Source organism: Pteropus alecto, unplaced genomic scaffold (genome assembly GCF_000325575.1).
Source record: "Pteropus alecto unplaced genomic scaffold, ASM32557v1 scaffold270, whole genome shotgun sequence".
NCBI lineage: Eukaryota > Metazoa > Chordata > Mammalia > Chiroptera > Pteropodidae > Pteropus > Pteropus alecto.
This window is the reverse complement of record NW_006430735.1, coordinates 512,976-532,991: the sequence shown is the minus strand read 5'-3', so window position 1 is coordinate 532,991 and position 20,016 is coordinate 512,976. Positions and strand designations below refer to the sequence as shown.

The following is a 20,016-nucleotide window of genomic DNA, read 5'->3' as shown; positions in this document are numbered from 1 at the left end:
TTTTTTGCCTGAAGTGCTTCTATGAATCCTTATTGATTCTGGGTTAAGTCTAAAATCCTATTAACATGACAAGCTTTAGAAACTATTTTTTTTCCGGCTTCATCTCTTTGTACTCAGTTCATCCTCAAAGAAACAAACTCCTTAACACTGTACTTATTTCCTAATGCGTGTGTGTCTTCCCCCCCACATCTCAGTGTTTTCGTTTCTGTACATTGCACCCACTGTGTGGGAAGCCAGTTTCCCGTGCCCCATGAAGTGTTGCCACATTGGAGGCTTTCCTTGAGTACCCTGATCTAAGGTGGACAGCCCTACTCTGTGCTTCCAGATACCTGTGCTCACATCTGTCCTACTTGACTGCAATGAACTGCTGACATGTTTGCATTTTGCAGTTGAGTAGGAAGGTTCCTTGAAGGCAGAGACCATGCATTACTGATTTTTACTTCTCAGAGCTCGGCACATTTCCATGTGTGTTTGTTTAGGCACTAATAAATGTTAACAAATCATCTGAATAATTGGATGGGTGGATGGATAGATGGGTGATGTGATGTTTATTCTATGCTCAAAATTTCAATGACATTATTATCTACAATGTTTTAAAAATCATCAGTTCCTACAGTTCTCCCTAAAATACCTGTCTTCTCGCCTTTCTTTTTTACCGTCCCAGAATTTTGACACCCTTTTTCAAATCTAGTTCAGAGGTCCCCCTATTTGTGTTGTTCTCAATAATAAACACCCTACCACACATTCAACTTTAATTACTCCATGCTTTGTGTTCCTGTTTTATTTTAAATGTTTATATTATTGAATGTATATTTGCTGCATGGGTCTTTTCAGCTCAACCTATGAAGCTCTCTGTTGACTTTGTATCCAAAAATTAGTAAAAACTAATTTTTATTGGTTACTATATGTTAAACTCTGTTCAGTGCTTTCATATGAGATAACTATTTTTACAATAATTATTTTTAAAATGGTTATTGAATAAGTCCTTTGGGTACCAGATACATAACAGACATTTAATAATTGTTGGTTGAGTTTATTACTTATTTTTCCAACATTTAAGTTTTCCTTAATGTCTTGTTCTTCAGTCAAGTGGATTATTTGGCTCTTTCCTGACACATCAGTAGTTACAAGTTTCTATGTACTTGCTCATATTGCTCCTTTCTTTTGAAGATTTTTGTAATCTTTGGCACCAAAGTAAAACTAATATTTCAGTGTTCATCTAACTTTATTTCTAGACCTGTTATTACTAGATCTCTTTTTAAACTACCCACAAATGTACTGTCGGTCCTAAAAACTCTATTCCTAGTCTACATTCTTTCCACAGCCTCAAGGTTGTAGGTCTAGCCTACTAATAGATATCGTCACATAGATTTATTTAGATGCACAAAACTGAATATATACCAAACTGAACTTATGTGGTTACCAAAACTCCTTTTATTTCTATTTTTCGTGTCTCAGTGAATGGTACCCAGTTGTTCAAATCAGAGATTGAGGCATATTTGACTCCTTTTGTTCAACTTATATATCTTAATAATCAAGTGTGGTTAATTATTAATTCTACAAATAATATAATTAATATTTAACTTTGTATGATGGAGGTTCTATAATCTCCAGAAATCCAAAAGCAAAGCCAAAATAAACAAACAAACAAATAAATGTTTTGTAAAATTGTGTGTATCCCTATATAAAAACAGGGTAGAATATGAGAATCTGTTCTGCTAACCATGGAAAAAAATGATCTATTTAAAGCTTATCTCATTACTTCTACCTTTGATTTCCTGGGGAAGTGGTATGGACCTTCTTTTTGTTTCCTGTATTTTCCTTTCAATTTTAATAAGAGACAAAGAATGATAGTTTCTTTACCTTTCCAGTGAGTGAGATACATGTTTTTCTAGCATATTAACAGGATCAGTTTTTCTCGTAGTCAAAGAAAAGGCAACTTAGTCACATTTAATTAAAAGAGGGGTTGCACAATAGAAAATACTTTTACAAGGAAACTGCAGCAGTAGCTCTATAAAGAAAATAAAATAGAACTCAAGGAATGCTATTTAATGTTCCATTATTTAGTCAACTCCTATACCTGTTTTTTTAAAAAATCAATATGTCAATAAGGAAAATAAAATTGCAAGTCTGTTTTGTTCAACTCATTGTAACAAGATCCTAAATACAAAAAAAAAAAACAAATAAAATTACAAATTATAATTTTCTACCTTTAAGCAATATGTATTCAATTTGAGGAAGACAGTATATAAAAAATGATTTATATTTAAAATCAGTTCTGTCCCATTAGAAAAATGCCTAAAGATTGTCACAAGTAGCAACTTAATTATTTACTAGAGCGAGCAGAGGAACACTCAGGCTCCCTGGAGGATCCGGTATTGTGTATGAGTTGTGCATATGTTAATATGGAGTCTAGCAGTCTATTCAGTGGAGAATGCTGTGATTGGAACTGAATTGTTATGGTATCTGCTATAGAGGAAGGTACAGAATACATAAATACTATTCATTTGTTTTCCTTTTTTTTTTTCTCTTCATTCTGAACCCCTCAATAAGTGACATTTACTTTTGTGAAATAACCATGATTTAAGTACCAATTCTCACCCTTAGAACCTGATTTCATTAGAACCAAGAGTATATTTAGAGAATGGACACAATTTAACTGAGCTCACAAACTGACCTGTAACTCAGAATGTTTTTTTAAATCTCCATTGATTAATGCTACTCTCTAGCAGGTGAAGATGCTTATGTCACTGTAGATATGTAGAGCCATATCATATCCAGAACATTCCTTGGTGAACATGGAATCCAAATAAGGGGTCGTGGTTTATGATCCACAATCGGAGACCCCTGCCTTATGGACCAAAGTAATTGAAATTATTATTATCTCTCTTAGGCTATACTCTGAAAGCTCTGTCCATTTTTGCCCCTTTGGACTATGTGCATAGTTGCATTTTTAAAACTCCATTCTTTGGAGCCCCAAGAACCATGGAGACCTATTGATGGGTTTTTTAAGTAGGGAGGTGGTCACACTGGCATTTTAGGTGAGTCACTCTTGCATAAGTGTGGATAATGAATTTGAGCAACAGTATCTAAATACGTCTGATTGTATTCCTCATTACTAAGTACTTTTTGAGCATATTATCTGTCTGTTTTTCAATAACAACAACAACAACAAAAATGTTCACAGCTGAAAGCTTTTTTTTTTTTTTTTAATTCAGACAGGGTTTTTTTTTTAGCCATATGCTGGCCAGGAAAGGACCAGGTCCTGGGGCATGAAGTCTGCACCACCAGCAGCAGAACTAGGTAGAAAAAGTCAGACAAACATGTCTGGTGCCTCTGGAGTTGATGGGAGCTTTTATACATTATATTTTGAGGAAGAAAGATGTAATTACATTTTTTTTGAAAGAATTTACATTGGTTAAATATAAAGGGGGCAAGTGGGAAAAGGTGAGGCAAAGGCAGTTTTATGATAGATTTACAGTCAGTAAGTAAGAAATATTTACTACTTTTGGTTCATGCACATGCAGGATGCAGTGGCTGTCTGGTGGTCAGAAGTTAATTCAAAACTCCCACATACATTCAGCAATGTGAGCAATCTGTTAGTTGTCCCACAGCTATTAATTACTTAGTTACTCTTTTACTCTCTGGCCTGACATAATTTAATGTAGGACAGATACCTCAGAAGTTTTCTCTTGTCACTGTCTATTATTTGCATAAATACACACACACACACACACACACACACATAAACTATACAAATAATGTGTATTCTCATGTATAATACAAATAAAGGACACATTGTAATATAAATTTTAAAAAACACAAAAATACAAATAGAATTTCAGTATTTTCTTTTCATCTCAAAAAGGATCATTTTGTATACCACCCAAGGTCTATAACTGACTGCCCCTTCTACACGTACCCACTTTAGAAACCGATAAATTAGAAATAGGAGAGATAGGTAGGAGGCTATTGTAGAAAGCTAAATGAGATGATGATAATATACTTAAACTAATCAATATGTAAACTGAAATATCATTATACAAAGTAAATTACCTACCTATCTATATATAGATAGAAGTATATGAACATAAGAATGATATGAAGATACAGTTAACCATTTTGGTTAATCTTGATGATTAAGATATATGAGGTTAAAGAAAGGAGTCAAATATGTCTTAATCTCTGCTTTGAACAACTGCGTACCATTCACTGAGACAAGAAAAATAGGAAGAAGAAGAGATTTAGCAACCAGGTAAGTAAAGTTTGGCATGTGTTCGGTTTTGTGGACCTAGATGAATCCAAGTGACAATATCTGTTCGTAGGCTAGACCTACAACTTTGGAAAGAATGTAGAATAGGTATAAAGATTTTAGGATTAGCTACATTTATGAGAGTTTGCAGACTGAAAACCTGTGGAATGTTTTTCTTGACCTCATGCCATATTTAAATTAAAATCGATTAGTTGATAACTTTTAAAAATTGATTTTACTCAAAAATTTGTATTGAATTTCCTTGAAAAATTGGAAGTGATGGCAACACTAGATCTGAGTTCAGACAGGGCAAAAACTTGCTAGAATTGGGTGCCAGCTGCCCAATTTAGATGTTTTCCTCCAGTTCAGTGCATCTCTTACCTGAACATCTTTACCCATTTTCATTATTTGCCTGGTCCCCAGATATTTGATTTTCATAATCTCTGAAAGTTATTGAAAACGTTGGACCAATTGATGTAGACCTCGAAGAAAGCACAGGGAGAATGAAGAGAACAGATCCTTAAAGAATTCTGGTGAATGACGTATGCACAGAGGAAAACTAAGGAAATGAAGGAATCACCAGAAAAATAGTGAAAGAACCTGGGGAGTGTGGTATTATAGATGTTAAAGAAAGATAGGATTTAAAGAAAGAGAGAGATGAATCAGATAATAATACTTAAAGGTCAACTAGATAAAGACTTAAAAGTTTGCTTTAGATATAGTAACAACAAAGCATTTATAACCTAATTTATTTTCTCTTTTTAAAATTCTGTAAGTCTCCTTTCTAACCAAAGCTTTAATAGGCTCCACATGTCGCACTGAGGAGATGTGTTGGTATTTTTGATGTGCACTAAGTAGGTATGTTGGGTTTTGGGTGTGCACTGAATAGGTGCATTGGATTTTGCTTTGCACGGAGTAGGGAGATTAATGTGTTTTCATCCTCTGCGCAGACAGTTGGTGAATTATAGCCTGCCATCCTAGGAGATAGTGTCTAAAAATATCATTTCTTATTTTGAAGTTTCTAAGCTCCCCAATGATAAAATAACCTTGTAACCTTATCGTCCAAAGTTTAACCTGTTTCTTGTATCCTGATTTTGGCTACTTATTTTACTTCTTCATTTTGAGCAGTAATTAGTTCACTTTGTTTTGCTCTGCCAAATGAGGAAAATACTTTTGTGACATTTGCTAAGATCATTAATGTTTCCTGACTAATTCTGGATATTAAGTCAGTCACTCAAACTTCCAGAAATTGTTTTTCTAAAGTGTCATTTAAAACATTTATTTTCTACAAGCCCCAATATTTTTTTGAAAGCGGACTTCAGATTTCTTCATTTTTTTAAAAAATTTCTAGCCATTTGAGCAGCTTGATTTAATTCATTAAAACAAAAGTTTTAACATGTATGTAATTTAACATATTAATATATTAATTTAAAAATATGTATTTAAGCTCTTCTGTGGCAGGACTTTCTAATTTTAGGGTATATAGTTTTCCTAATTTTTTTAAATCTGACCTCAGCAGACCAAAGGCATCTTGCTGTGCATGAGCTATTGTATCTCAAGCATATTATGAACCTACCAAGTATCACTGAACTTTCAGGGAAAATAAACTGAAGAATAGTTTTATGTTAGAAGGAAAAGAGCAATATCCATTGATTTAAGACCAGAATCTTTCTATTCTATGGTCGATGGCTATTAAGTGGAAAACTTAAAAATGAAATTTCGACTTTTTTAAAATTAATTTTTATTGTAGTGACATTGGTTAACAAAATCCAGTAAGTTTCCAGTATATAATTTAACAGTAAGCCATATATGTGTGTGTGTGTGTGTATTGCATTGTGTTTGACATGTTTTGATGGATTATATTTACAATTTCTCTTCCTATTCCTTTCCATCAATAATCTTTATTTTCAAAGCTGAGAAATAAATGGAATTACATACATGTAATTTCATGTCTACGGGAAATTTACTGTTTATTATGTTCAAAAGTTAGGTTGTGAGACCAGACTTTAGAAAGCATTAAATCTATTACATGAATTAAGTTATTGAGAAAATCAAGAATAAAGTAAAAGGAGCTATTACCCTTGTTTTCGCAATCTTTTAAGAGATGTTTAATTCTAAGTTTAACTTCCGTAATGTGAAATTGAGAATGATGCTTGTCCATTTTACAGAGAAGTAATGCTTGTTCTACAGTATAGACAAAATGTTATGATCTTTTTTTTGACAAAGAAAAAAAGTCTATCACAAATACCCCGTATCTGTGTCTTTCTGTATGAGAGTCAGGCATTTTCACTTGTGAGGAAGAATAGTTAGATCTAATTGTGTATATCCTTGGTAACCATGTTTATCATCCTATCCATGATGAGTTGTAAGGTGAGTATTTGACTGGAATAGTTTTGATATCCTCTTTCTGTAGGTTTCTGGAAAGTAATTGTTTTTCTCTTAGTAATGGAAGAGGAGGAGCAGTAATAGTCTTAAAAATCTAGTTTCATGACCTTTATCATATAGTCATTACAAAAAAAGATTGGGTTTAAGGAATAACTACATGTAAAGTGTCACCAGACTTAGCAATCACAGTACTAATATTTTGAATCCATAATAAAAATCAAAATATCAAATATCTTATGAATGTTCTATTGTCTTTTGAGCAAAGCTAGCCCTCAGTTTAAAGGTAACAACATTGAACATACCTTGTTGATGAAGGTGCAGTTTCTGAGAATATTCAGATGAAATTGAAAATAGTAATGGATTCATGAAGAACAAACAGGTTTTCATTTTATTTAAAGTGGAGATGACTTTCTATGTCCCTGAGCTAGAATGAATTTTAAACAACTATGACCATCGCTGCCACCACCTCAGCAACAAAACCAGCATCCAAAAAACAAACATGTTGATTTCCTTGTTTATATTATGGCAGGTAATTTGTTCCCACATTTCTTTCTCTTTCATCTTAGAATTTTTAGTATAAAAAATTTTAAAGTTTAATTGAAGTTTAATATATATACAGAGAAGTACACAAATCATAAATGTAGGGAGAGGAATTTTCATCAAGTGAAAACACCAATGTAGATGCTGCCCTTATAAGATAATAATATGTTACCAACAGTTCAGAAGCCCCCACCCCAGCAAGCCTCACGTAGTCACTGCCTGCTCATGGTGTTGTAACTTCTGTCATCATGGAGTCATATGTAGTTAAAATCCTATAATTATATTCTTTCATCTTTTTTAAAAATTATGTTTGTGGAATTCATCCATGTTCTTGCATGTAACAGTGCTTCATTTTATTCTTGCTCTATCGTGTGGCTATGCACAGTTTACCTGTTCATTCTATTGATGGTAGACATTGGATTCTTCTCCATTGGATTATTATCAATAGTGCTGCTATGACCTTTTTTTTTGTACATTGAAAAACACCATGTTATCTATTTCTGTTGATGTATATCTAGGAGTGTAATTGCTTTTTCCTAGTTTATGCATAGCTTTAGCTTTAGTAGTTTTTAGTAGATCACCAAAGAGTTTTAGAAAGTGGTTAACCAATTTAATCACCTATTAGCAGTGCCTAAAGGTTCCTTTTGCTCCATATCTTCCCCAACACTTATGATATTATTCATCTTTTTTTCCCCCTCCAACAACAGAAATATATTTTCTCACAGTTCTGGATGCTAGTACCAGCATGGTCAGTTTATGGAGAGAGCTCGCTTCTGGGCTTGCAGTCACCTTCTTACTGTATTCTTAGATGGTAGAGAGAGAGAATAGAAAAAAAAGTGGTGTGTGTGTGTGTGCGTGCGTGCGTGCGTGCGCATCCTTAAATAAGCCATGTGGTAGGGCGGAATCTTATTGTGTTTTTAATTTACTTATGACCAGTGAAGTTGAGAACATCTTTGTGTGTGTTTATTAATCATTTTGATTTTTTTGTGTGTTTATATGGAAATTATTTGCCACATTTTATAGTAATCATTATTAATCTTCACAAGTTTTTATATATTATAGATAGGAATCTTTTGTTGGTTATATGTATGTAATTAGCTTCTCCCAATGTGGCTTTTTCACTTTGTATCATGAATATAGATTTTTAATTTTCTTCTCTTTTATTCTTTTCAGCATTGTGAGTCCTGTTTAAATTTTTTTCATGCTCCAAAGTAATGTAGACATTCTCTTAATGTTTCTTCTAAAAAATCTTTGTTTCGTCTTTTATATAGGTCTGAGATTCATCTTAACTGATTTTTATGTAGTATTAGGTAAGGGTCAGGATTCAGTTTCTTCCATATATATATCCATTTGACTGAGCAGCATTTATTTAAAACAGCATCCATTACTCACTGCCATCTACATATAATTGATATTACATATCCAGTGTCCAGTTATGGTTGCATTTGTTTCTAAAATTTGTTTTGTTCCATCTATTTGTCTTTGTGCCAGTACCACACTGTCTTAATTAACATAAAGAGTATCAGCTTTTCAGTGTTCTTATTTAAGATTGGCTTGATTATTTTTGGCTCTTGACATTTCCCTATAAAGTTTAGAATCAGCTTATCAATTCCTACTATAAAAATATCTTCTAGAGGTTTCATTTGGGGGTTATATTAAATCTAAAAATTATTTTAGAGAGTAATGACATCTTTACAATATCGAGTGTGCCAGTTCATGACAGTGTTATATTACTTTGTATGATATCTGATTGTGTATGTATGTGTGTTTATGTTGTGTCTTTCCATACCTTTTATTAGATTTATTCCTATTTATTTGAAATTTTCAGATGCTGATATTAAAATCAAGTATTTTTAAATCTTATTTTCTAATTATCACTTATATGTAGAAATACAACTGATATTTGTATGCTGACCTTGTATTCAGCAACCATGTTGAAATCTGTTATTCTCATAGTTTACTCTGCAAATTCTTTTTTATTTCTTACATATAAAACTATGTCATAGATAAATACTATTTTTATTTTTTAATCCATTCTTCCTGTGATTCCATAATATATTTTAAATGGTCTTAGTATATCTTTTATTTCTTTAAGCTATCAGGGCATATTAGAAATATAAAAAATATAAAATAACCACTTACAATCCTACCATTATTAGTTATCATTAGTTAAAAATTTGTGTTGATATTTTTAGACATTCTAGATAGTTTATAGCTTTAGATTATAAGGGACATACAATTTTTAAAATGCTATTCTCATTTAATAATATGCCGTGGACACTTTTCCATGACAATATATTTTCTACATAATTAGTAATTGCTGTAAAATTTTCTTCTCTATGGATATAGTATGTCCTATTATTACAAATGAACATATTTGTTTTAAATATTTTACTATTATGAACAACACTGGAGTCTAACGAATGAGGTGTGTGTGTGCGCGTGCATTTCTTTTCTTTTTCTTTTTTTTTTTACATAATTTCTTTAGGTGAAATCCCTAGAAGTAGGCTTTCTGTGTTAAAATGTATAGGTTTTTGAAACTTGCTGCTAAATTGCCTTCTAGAAATGCCGTGTAAATTCTCTCTCACAGCAGCAGTATACTAAAGTTCCTGTTTCCAAACAACTTGGTCTCTATTGAGATTCTCACCTTTAGTGTATGGGTTCTTTGTTTTGTTTTCATATGAGTTAAAAATAAAACCTATAGCCTTTTTGAATTTGTGCTTTCATGAAAATGTTTTGCCTTTCTTTGGGTATCATCAGTCTCCTCACATTTTTGTCTTCTATTCCTTCTACTTTAAAACTGCAGGATTTTCAAATTGTGATATCTCATACACTCTTCCACTTTTGCAGAGGAGGAAAGAATATAAAAGTCATCAAAAGATTGCTGTGTAGTAGGCAAATAGTAGCACAAATTTCTAGATTCCTTCTCTGTGAAAAACTCCTGTGAAACACTCCCTTGACATCCCTAGACACAGTTTAAATTAAAAACACAAATTTTAGTTGCATACCTTGTTTGTGTTGGGCAAAGATGAATAAGATACAATTTCTGTTATGGATCTTTATCTCATGGGGTTCCCATGATACATTCATCTTCTTCTATAACAACTTTAGCACATGGCACAGTGTTTATTTACCAGTCTTTCCACTTATTAGATTGTGACTTTTATTTATTTGTATTTCTGTTCTGAACCTAGCACAATGCCTGGCATATATAAGGTCTTTTTTGGGCAAATCACTTAATCTCTTTAAGCCTCAGTTTCCCCACCTATATCATGAAGATAAATGTATTATGTGCCTCATAGTGTTACTGTGACAAACTCAGGTTGTATATATAAAGTCTTTAACTTGGTGATTGGCAGATAGTAAGCCATCAATAAATGGCAGTTCCTATTTCTGTTGACAGCTTAAAGACCTTAATCATATTATTATTACAAGTACCTGGCTACCCATTGGTCTTGCATTCCATTCTTTGTGGATTGACAGTTACTTGTGCTTTTCAACTCGTAACTAAAGTGATTTATAATTTTAGTGGCAAAAGAACAGACCAAAATATTTCCGGATTGGTGAATGCTTACAGCCTAGATAGCCTTTCTATGTTCTATTCTCCGTTTTTGTTTGTTTGTTTGTTTTTTTGTTTTTCTCTTCCTCTTTACTTTTCCCGGGTCTCTGCCAGCACACTGATGTTTCTACGTATTTGTAAGACAATTTGCCATTAATATTTCCTCTCACTTTCTTCACTTCTAGGCATAGACATGCTAGAAACCACCATTCTTTCTTGTTGCCACAATTTAACTTAAAGATGTGAAGTCATCCTCTCCCCGACCCCCACTACAGGAAAGAATTTGGTAGCAACTTGAAATACTCTTTGGAAAGTTTATATCCTTAGTGTAACAGTTTTAAAACAATCTTTTTAAAGATGTCATTATACTCTACTTCTGTTTTTCACTTATGACCTCCCCACCCAACTATCCCCTCAACCTTTTCCCCACAGTGGGTGTTTGGCTCAGCTGATCAAAGGAAGAGTATCTGTTTTACAAACTTTTGTATATAGTAAGTTAACCAAATATTGCTCTTTCTTCTTAATTTCTGTTATACTCTTAAGTTCCAGAGACTGCTTGTTTGGATCTTAGGTTTATCACAAGTGAACTATGAGAAAGTCTCATTTATTCAAGTACTGTGGAAATAAAGCTTGCTTTTTTGTTACTTGTTCCAAAGTGCTGTGTTAGACTACAGTTTTAGAAGTTTGTATATTTTTAATAATTTGCTATGGGAAATCATTGGATATTCAAAAGAGTTATAATCTGTATGTACCTTAAATGTTGGGATGAGTATATGTGTATGTATATATAATAGCCATTAAGGGTGTCTATTTGATCAATTTATTTACTTTTTATGTTTTACACACAAGACAAAAATTTTAAACATTTCCATGCAAAAGATAAAACAGTACTATTAAATTAGTAATTCTTCAAAATTGTTTTTACTTTGCATATTATGGTTTATGTCCTTTATGTGTGTTGAATATTTGGAACTTTAATTCGGAAAAGCAAAATATGCTTCTTAGGCACTGCTTCCACTGTAACTGCCATGAAGCTAGATATAACACATATTTACACTTCACCATAAATCAATAGCCTTCTAATATTATCAAAAGTTTTCTTTGTTCTTTTAAAACAGCAGCATTTTGGTAACTTTAATCAGAGCCTGACGTGTGTTTCTTCTAAATGGTGTCTGATGTGGTGTCTCTCCTCAGTTCTCTGTGGTTTCCTGTTTTGTTTTTTTTTCCCGTACATAAAGGCCTTTTGATGTATTCAGCCTCATATCTTTATTTCTTTTAATGGTATATGAAACCTAAACTTTCTTATAACTACAACATAGTATTATAAGCCTAGCTCACCATTCATTTATTGATCTTGCCACAGACCACTCCTCTGGAATTCCTGCAGCACTTCCTTAAATATTCTGCCTCTATATTCTTTAGCATTACAGATCTTATTTTTACCCTAAAAGTGTGTGTTCTTCAAGGACAGAAATAGTATTTTGTATTTCCATAGTGATTTTTCTCTGTAGTGCTATGTCTGAGCAATTAATAGATAGAATAGATCAGTGACTCTCAAAATGTTCCCTAGACCAGGAACATCAGCATCTCTTGGGAACTTGTTAGAAGTTTAAGTTCTCAGGCCCCACCTCCGTCATAATTAATCAGTATATTTTGAGTTGAAGATCAGCAATTTCTGTGTTAACAAATCCCTTCAGTGATTCTGATGCATGCTCAAATTTGACAAGAACAGCAGTAGATAATTATTGAATGAATGTGAAGGTTGTATGGTGATGCTTCACTGGGAAGATTGATATAGGATGGGACCAATTTAGTTTATTCTGCCAGAGTCTAATTTCTCAAGAGATAACTGATAAAGAAGTTAAGATTCAAATATATATAAATACAATTTTATAAGAGGGTATGTATAGCTCTTATGCTGTCTTATTGTGAAAACCGCAGCCTAAAAAATTTTAAATATGAACAGTTTCTTTCTTTTACCTATTCAGGAGTAGACATTTAACATCCCCAAAAGAGGAAAACTAAGGAATAAATAATGAGTGTTCCTTATTTTCATGGTGGGGAGGAGGTGGATGAATGTTAGAAACTGGTCAGGTAGGGGATAGGTTGGGAGACTTTTCCCTGGTTACCATTCTACACTATTCTAAATTTTTGAGCCATGTAAATATGTTACCTAATAAAAATTTTGATACATGATATTTAATATAAATAAGTTAATAAGTGTTTAATGAATAAAATTCCACGTGATAGTGGTGTGGTTCATTAAAAAATATTAAAGTTTACCTTTGCATTAATATAAAAGGTTAGATAAGATGTGCTTTTCATCTCTAGAAACATCGGGTTGGTGGCCGAAATGTGTTGATGACTTTCCACTGACCCTTTTCAGAATGGTGGATCGATCAATGGTGCAATGAACAGAGAATTCTTACCATATGAACCCATTGTCTTGGAATTATTTTAAGAAAATAGGGAGGGAGAATTTAGCTTGATTCAAAGTCAAATAATCTTGTATACTCAAAGAAGTCAGACACACAAGATTTTGACCTAATACCTCCTTTCAGATGTATTTTTAGAAATATCTTGATAGCCATGGACTGTTTGAGAAAAAATTGATTTAGATTTTTGTCACATTCTTAGCAAATGGAAAATGATCCAGTTAGCAAAACCCATTACATGTGTTCTGAATTAGGAACAATATTCTCAACTATTAGTCTTTTAGTACAAATGCAATTGTATTAATGTTATGATTGAATTATGCTGTTTCAATGCAAGGTATGTCTTAAATGATACTTGATTCAATTACTCATTTTCTTTTTTCTTGCACAGAACTATTGTACCATGGAAAATATTCAGACAGTGCCTTCATGAGGTCCATCAAATTAGCTCCGGCCTGGAAGCAATGGCTCTAAAATCAACAATCGATTTAACTTGTAATGATTATATTTCGGTTTTTGAATTTGATATTTTTACTAGGCTATTTCAGGTAAGTTTCCATTAAATTAATCCTTTCTTTGACCTGCCTTCCCTCCTGTGTGTGTCTGCAATGTGCATATGCATTTGTATGTGCGTGTTTGTGTTTATCTGTCTTTCACACACATACACATGTACATATACACGAACATACTGGAAATAGTCTCATTTTTGGTAGTGTGGTAATTTTAAAGTAAGTCACTGGTATAAGTTTTTAGTCATTGCTATCAGTTTAGAGTTTTTTTTAGACTTTCAGGTCCTCTGAGCCTAATGGTTGCTTGTTAGGTTTGAGAAGATTAATGCAAAGGAGCTTTGTTTTAAATTCCTTATGTAGTTTTTCAATTTACTTTATTAGTCTTTTTGGCCCAGTAACTGATATAACGTAACTTTCACAGGTGGTCATTTTGCTGGGATTGTATCCCAACTTCTCTCTTTTGCCTCCCACATTTATTAGGTGAGAAGGATAATAGTAAACTTGGAAATAGATAGCAAATTTATCCTTTTCTACATAGGAGATTATTTTGCTGTGTACTGTTTTAACACTCGCTTGCTCATTCAACTATATGTTATAAATGTATTCCCATTTAAAAAAATATTTTTCATCAACATAATTTTCATTTTTCACTTGCTACATAATATTTCATTCAAATAATATGTCATTAATTTAACATCTCTCTTTTGGAAAATTAAGATTTTTTCTCCTGTTTCCTCCCTAATATTTATGACTTATGTTAACTTTCTTATCCTGTTTATTATTTTTTTAATCAGTCCTTTAGAATTGTCTTTACATAGATATTTAGAGATGCAGGTATCATTTTATGAGGAAAACCGGATGCTATCATTTTATTCTTTTGTATGCCTTAATGGAAGTAACCTAAACATAAAGACTTGAAATTTGTGTTTTGAATTTGGCTCTACCAGGGAATTCTATTATCTATGAGATTCAATTCAAGTAGTCACAAAATGAAAGAGTCCCACCAAAATCCTTATGATTCTGATAATATAAATTATATAGTAAGTGAAGTGACTTGATCAGAAACCAAGCTTGCTTATATTCTGACGCAGTTTTATTATTTTAGTCTGCAGTAAGATTCTGCTGAAAACATGCTTTCAACAAATTTTAAAGTATAATGTCTGTTTTCATGTTTCCCATGTTATAAGAATTTTGCTTCTGTGATTTATGACTCTGCTTGGCACTAGCCTGCAAGGATTGGGTGATTGATTTATGTAAGAAAACAAGATCGCATGAGATTAACTTATAATTTATGAAAGAACCTGTTAACAAAAGGCAAATTAACTTTTGTCAACAATACTTATAGAATACATTTTACATTATTACAACTTTAAAGTCATAATTCTGCTTGGGCATTAGATAAATGATAAAAGTATAGAAAGTGTACTTTTGCTTATTTTCAGTTTATAGCAGTTCCATGATTATTCTCTTGGTATATATAAGTTCTCAGCTTAGATTTTTCCAATGATATTCAGATAAATTTTAGAAAAAGAGTGTTTACCTGATAGTGATCATTTTATAATGAAACCTCTCCTTTCTTTAAAGGCTTCTTCCAAATACTTTATTTAACATGATACAAAGACACATTGAAGTAGTAAGAGCTTTGCTTCTTCCCCTTGTGAAGGAAGAGAACAAAGGTTATTTTCACACACTAAACTTGTTCATTCTAAGAAGAGAGAGAGGGATGAGAAAGGGAGGAAGGGAGAGGGCGGGGGGAGAGAGAGAGAGAGAGGGAGAGACAGACAGAGAGACAGACAGAGAGAAAGACAGAACCAGACTTAGTTTTGTGGGGAGCCTGGATAACTTTTTATTGTGGATGTTAAATGCTAGAATGCCTCAGAGTTATATATTAAAGGTATGAAGGCATCTTAGTATTCGTTAAATGCTTACCTGAACTGCTATTTAATATGTGCACATATTTTCTTATAAGCTGTTTTACTTTAAAGGGGTCAAAGTAATCTTAATACTTTAAGTTATGTATATCTTACTTATGCTCATTAGGATGGGGCAGGAAAATAATTTTTATAAGTAGCATTGCTGTGAAAAGTTTTAGATAACAAAACCAAAATCTTACACCAAAGAGTGCCTAGTGTCTTTTAAAACACATAATTACAGAAATAGCTAAAGAACTTGTTAGCCCTCATATATTTCAGAGATTTTTTTCTTCTTTTGGTTTTATTGTTCAAGTGCTTTGACTAATCATACATGTACCTTAAAATAAGATAAAATTGCTTCTATGAATAAAAAAGTAGATGTATGAAATTTTACTAATCTTTTTACACAACTTTAAAAATTGAGTAATAGGTTTCTCAAGTTATATATTCTATATGAAAATGTAAGTTTTTGACTAAATAACTACATGAAGAACTATTCTGCAGATATGATATTGATGATTAACTGGCAGTGAATTTGTCTAGCTCTAAATGATCATATAAGTGGGGTATTTAGCAGAGTGGGATCTGAAAATGGGCAAGGGAAACATTCAGGATTGGGATCTGACATGGAGAACTAGCATAAGGGTTTGAAGAAGGAGTCACCAGAGGCTAGGTAGCGAAAGAAGTAAGAAAGCTGGGTACTAGTTACCCTTTCTCCTTTTCTTCCCTCATCCTGTTATTCTGCCAAAACTTGAACAAATGCTGGAGTCACTGGAAGGAACTTGTAATGGCTGCCTTCCTTATTTCCATCTCTTTCTTTTTCCTTAAACCCTCTCTTTTTCCTCTCTAGGTAGTTCAGAGATGCTGGGATTGGCAAGTACTAAAGTCCTGGGATGGAAATACAGGAATTTTACTTTTTCCTTTCCCCAGAGCTGCTGCTCCCCTTCTCCTTCAGTTTTCCCCACTACTAGAGAAGACTGAGTTGTTGAGAAATGGGGTAAAAAATTAGAGGGGGAGAGGGTGAGGAATGAATGATTTGGGGGAATATCCTCAGGAATATATAGCATCAGCGAAATAGGGAGAAAAAGAAGAGAAAGAAAATCACCCACTATAGCTAGGAGTAAGAGAGAGTACCTGGGCTGACTAGCCAAGGCCCCTCCTCCAGCATAAGTTTTAAGTTAATAAGTGGCTATTCTTGAAAATAATAGAATTTGGGAAGACTAGAAGTATGAGTCTCCTTAATTCATGTCATTAATTTCTCACTCAATTTAGTCATTTAATATTCTCCAAATAATTTTATGTTGGTATGTGTGAAAAGATTTATTTTAAAAACAAATTGCAAAAATAATTCTTAATTTCCAGAGCACTTCATTTTGTCTTCTTTAAGCCATTAGTTGGCAAAATACTTAAAAAAAACAAAACAAAACAAAATGCTTAACTACCACGTGTTTCTGACTGTGGATTGCATTCACAAGAAAAACAGTACACAGACTTTTTCTATTACGTAAATATTTTTGCAGTTAGAAGCTGGCCCCCTGGATTATGTACTGAGAAATGGTTGCTAAATACTGCAGCCGTTGGCTCAAAACTCCAATTTTATTTTTTTTACTTGTATTTTCATCTGTACATTGGCTCTCTATGAAGTTCAGCATTTTTGAAAACATCTTTTCCATTAATTTGTGTGGATTTTAATGGAAGTGACCCAAATATTTTATATTCTTTCCATTCTCGTCTTTTGTAGATGGAGAAGCAGAACAAAACAAAACTCAGTGCCTATAATAGCAGTTTTTTTCCCTCAGTTTTAAAAACATATGCTGCTGTTCTTCCAAGTATTGTTTGTACAATTTTTAGTCATGCCTTAAGAAGAAAATTAAAAATGTATTTTGTTCAAGTACGTAGATAGAATCTCTCATAATAGTGTTCTGCAGAGCTCTTTTTTGCTCAATTAGATATTTCAGCATGCCGGGAAAATGCCCTAAAATTTTTTCTTATGTCAGAAAAGGTTAAAAAAACTCTTCATTAATAAATCATTCTTTCCCTTATTATCCTCATCTCAAGAGATAAAATCTCTGAAAACTTTTGCCTTGTAAATTTGACATGCTTAACAATAATGAGGAACAAATCTCAAAACAAAAGTAGCTACCAATAATCATTTCTAAGATGACTATTTCAACAACTTTCACTTGGCAACATAAACCACCTTTTTTTTTTCTTTTATGTTGAAAATTTGAATTAATAATCTGGCACATCAAATAAAGTATGCTCCCAGTTCCTTGAGGAAAAAAAAAAAATGTAGCTTCAGCCTTAAAAATATGGCAGAGATGATTCATTCACACCCTCAAGCAAAGTTGTCTGTCACGGACTGCCTTTTTTCTCTTGCCATGGTAACTAACTGGAGGGGCAACTAATCTTGTTAAAGAGAGAATGATATAAACCGTGTGTGTGTTTGTGTGTGTATTTCTGGGAAAGATTTTTATGTAACTCACTTCTAAACCATAAACCTTTTCTAATTTTATAAATATGCAAGGATAAACCAAAAGCGAATACAATGGATGTTACCATGGAAAGAACACTAGGCTGGGAGTCAAGGCCTTTTAGACAAGTCACTAATTTGAGGGAGCTGCTCAACAGTAGATGGCCATGTTTGTGACACTGTGCATCAGTGCCAGTATACCTTTGGGGAGCAGGCGTGTTCCTTGCTCTTGTATAGCTTATGGTTAAACTGTGCCAAATCACTTACACTGTAATATGATTTATTGTTCCATAAAATGAGATACCTAAAAGTATAGTAGTGAACAAAACAGAGACACAGATAAGAAATGTCATGAGAGTTTTAACGAGGGTGATCTGAGAAGGCCTCATCGAGGAAGTGACCTCTGGAGAGATGAATCACACAGATATTTGGAGAAAGAGAATTCTGGTAGAGGAATCAGCAAATGGAAAGACTCTGAGGTGAGAGTGCAGCTGTGTTCAAGCCAACGGAAAAGGCCGGGGTGCCTAGAGAGGAAGCAGAAAGTGGGAGAGTCACAGCAGATGGGGACAGAAGAGGAACTGGAGATTGATCCTGTAAAGTCCTTCTAGGCCATTTATGAGGATTTTTGCTTTTACCCAAAGTTAGAGGATTTCGAATAGAAGAGTTATGTGGTTTACATTTCAAAATGATCACAGGTGCTCTATTGGGAATAAAATTTTTAGATAAGAGAGATTATGTGGTTTTCCTTTTTACTATTTCTAAGAAATCTGTTTTCTGCCTAATCATTTCTCTAAAAAGAGTAAGTTTTTGCATGTTTGCTGTTACATAATAAAAGTTGACCTAAGCCACATAAGCTTATGTTCACGTTAAAAATACCCAGGAGAATTTTGGTGTGTTAAATGATGGATTGGCATATAATTGATAGTTGATATGATCTAGATAATATCTTTTAATTTCTATTTTTAGCCATGGGGCTCTATTTTGCGGAATTGGAATTTCTTAGCTGTAACGCATCCAGGTTACATGGCATTTCTCACGTACGATGAAGTTAAAGCACGACTGCAGAAGTACAGCACCAAACCTGGAAGGTAAGACTTTTTAGCAGTAATGTTACATGATGTCTGTAAAGATGAAAAGTCCTTTGTGGTTCATCTCTAAGTAACACTCATGGGGTAGAGGCTAGGGAAACACTCATAGGCCAAAATGATGCTTCTTAAGAGAACTTTTTTCTCTCCTCCTCTCCCCTCCCCTCCCCTCCCCCCCTTTTTTTTCTCTTTCTTTTTTAGGCGAGGCAGCCCTTGGTTGACCTCACAGATTACAAGGACCTTTCAGTTTACAATCCCATATATTTTTTTTATTTTTGATGTCTACAGCACCAGGTCTTCCTAGGTGGTCTCCCATATGAGTAGTAACCAGGCCCGACCCCGCTTAGCTTCTGAGATCAGACGGGATTGGGCTTGTTCAGAAGAAAATTCTTTAAAATGATACCTTGTGCTTTTCTGAACCTTAATGTTCATGAAGTGAAAAAAGACATGGTGCTATGTAATTTGATGAACTTACGGATTCATTAAGTTTCAGACTTATTTTCAAAATTGGAGTAGAATTTGAGCATATCGACTGTTTCCATGACAACTGCCCTTGTGTATAAAATTGTACGTGTATATTTGATGATCAGTTTTACGTTCATTATTTTATTATTTTTCAAGACATTTTGGCTCTGTGATAAACACATAAGTACATATACACGCAGAATAAACACATATAAGCACATATATATAAGCCCATTGTAATAATCCAAACCAATTTCATGTCCATGGGAACTTCTTCCACAATACCTCATGCCTCTCTACATCCTCAGAATTTGTTTTATTTTCCAGATAAGCTGAGTGAGCCTCACAGAAGTTGGCTATTCGGTCAGCCCTTCTTGTCTGCCCAAGAAATCATATCTTT

At 33.3% G+C, this 20,016-nt stretch overlaps 1 protein-coding gene across 6 annotated transcripts in view; it reads left to right on the top strand.

Annotated features, from left to right (window-relative positions):
• The window catches only part of CBLB (Cbl proto-oncogene B), a 204,105-nt gene that overhangs the window by 87,936 nt on the left and 96,153 nt on the right, over positions 1-20,016 (top strand). For all 6 annotated transcript variants that reach the window (XM_025050952.1, XM_006905441.3, XM_006905443.3 and 3 more), the window contains exons 5-6: positions 13,563-13,719; positions 19,033-19,154. In XM_025050952.1, coding sequence (XP_024906720.1) covers positions 13,563-13,719; positions 19,033-19,154 — 279 coding nt within the window. The remainder of the gene's footprint in view (positions 1-13,562; positions 13,720-19,032; positions 19,155-20,016) is intronic.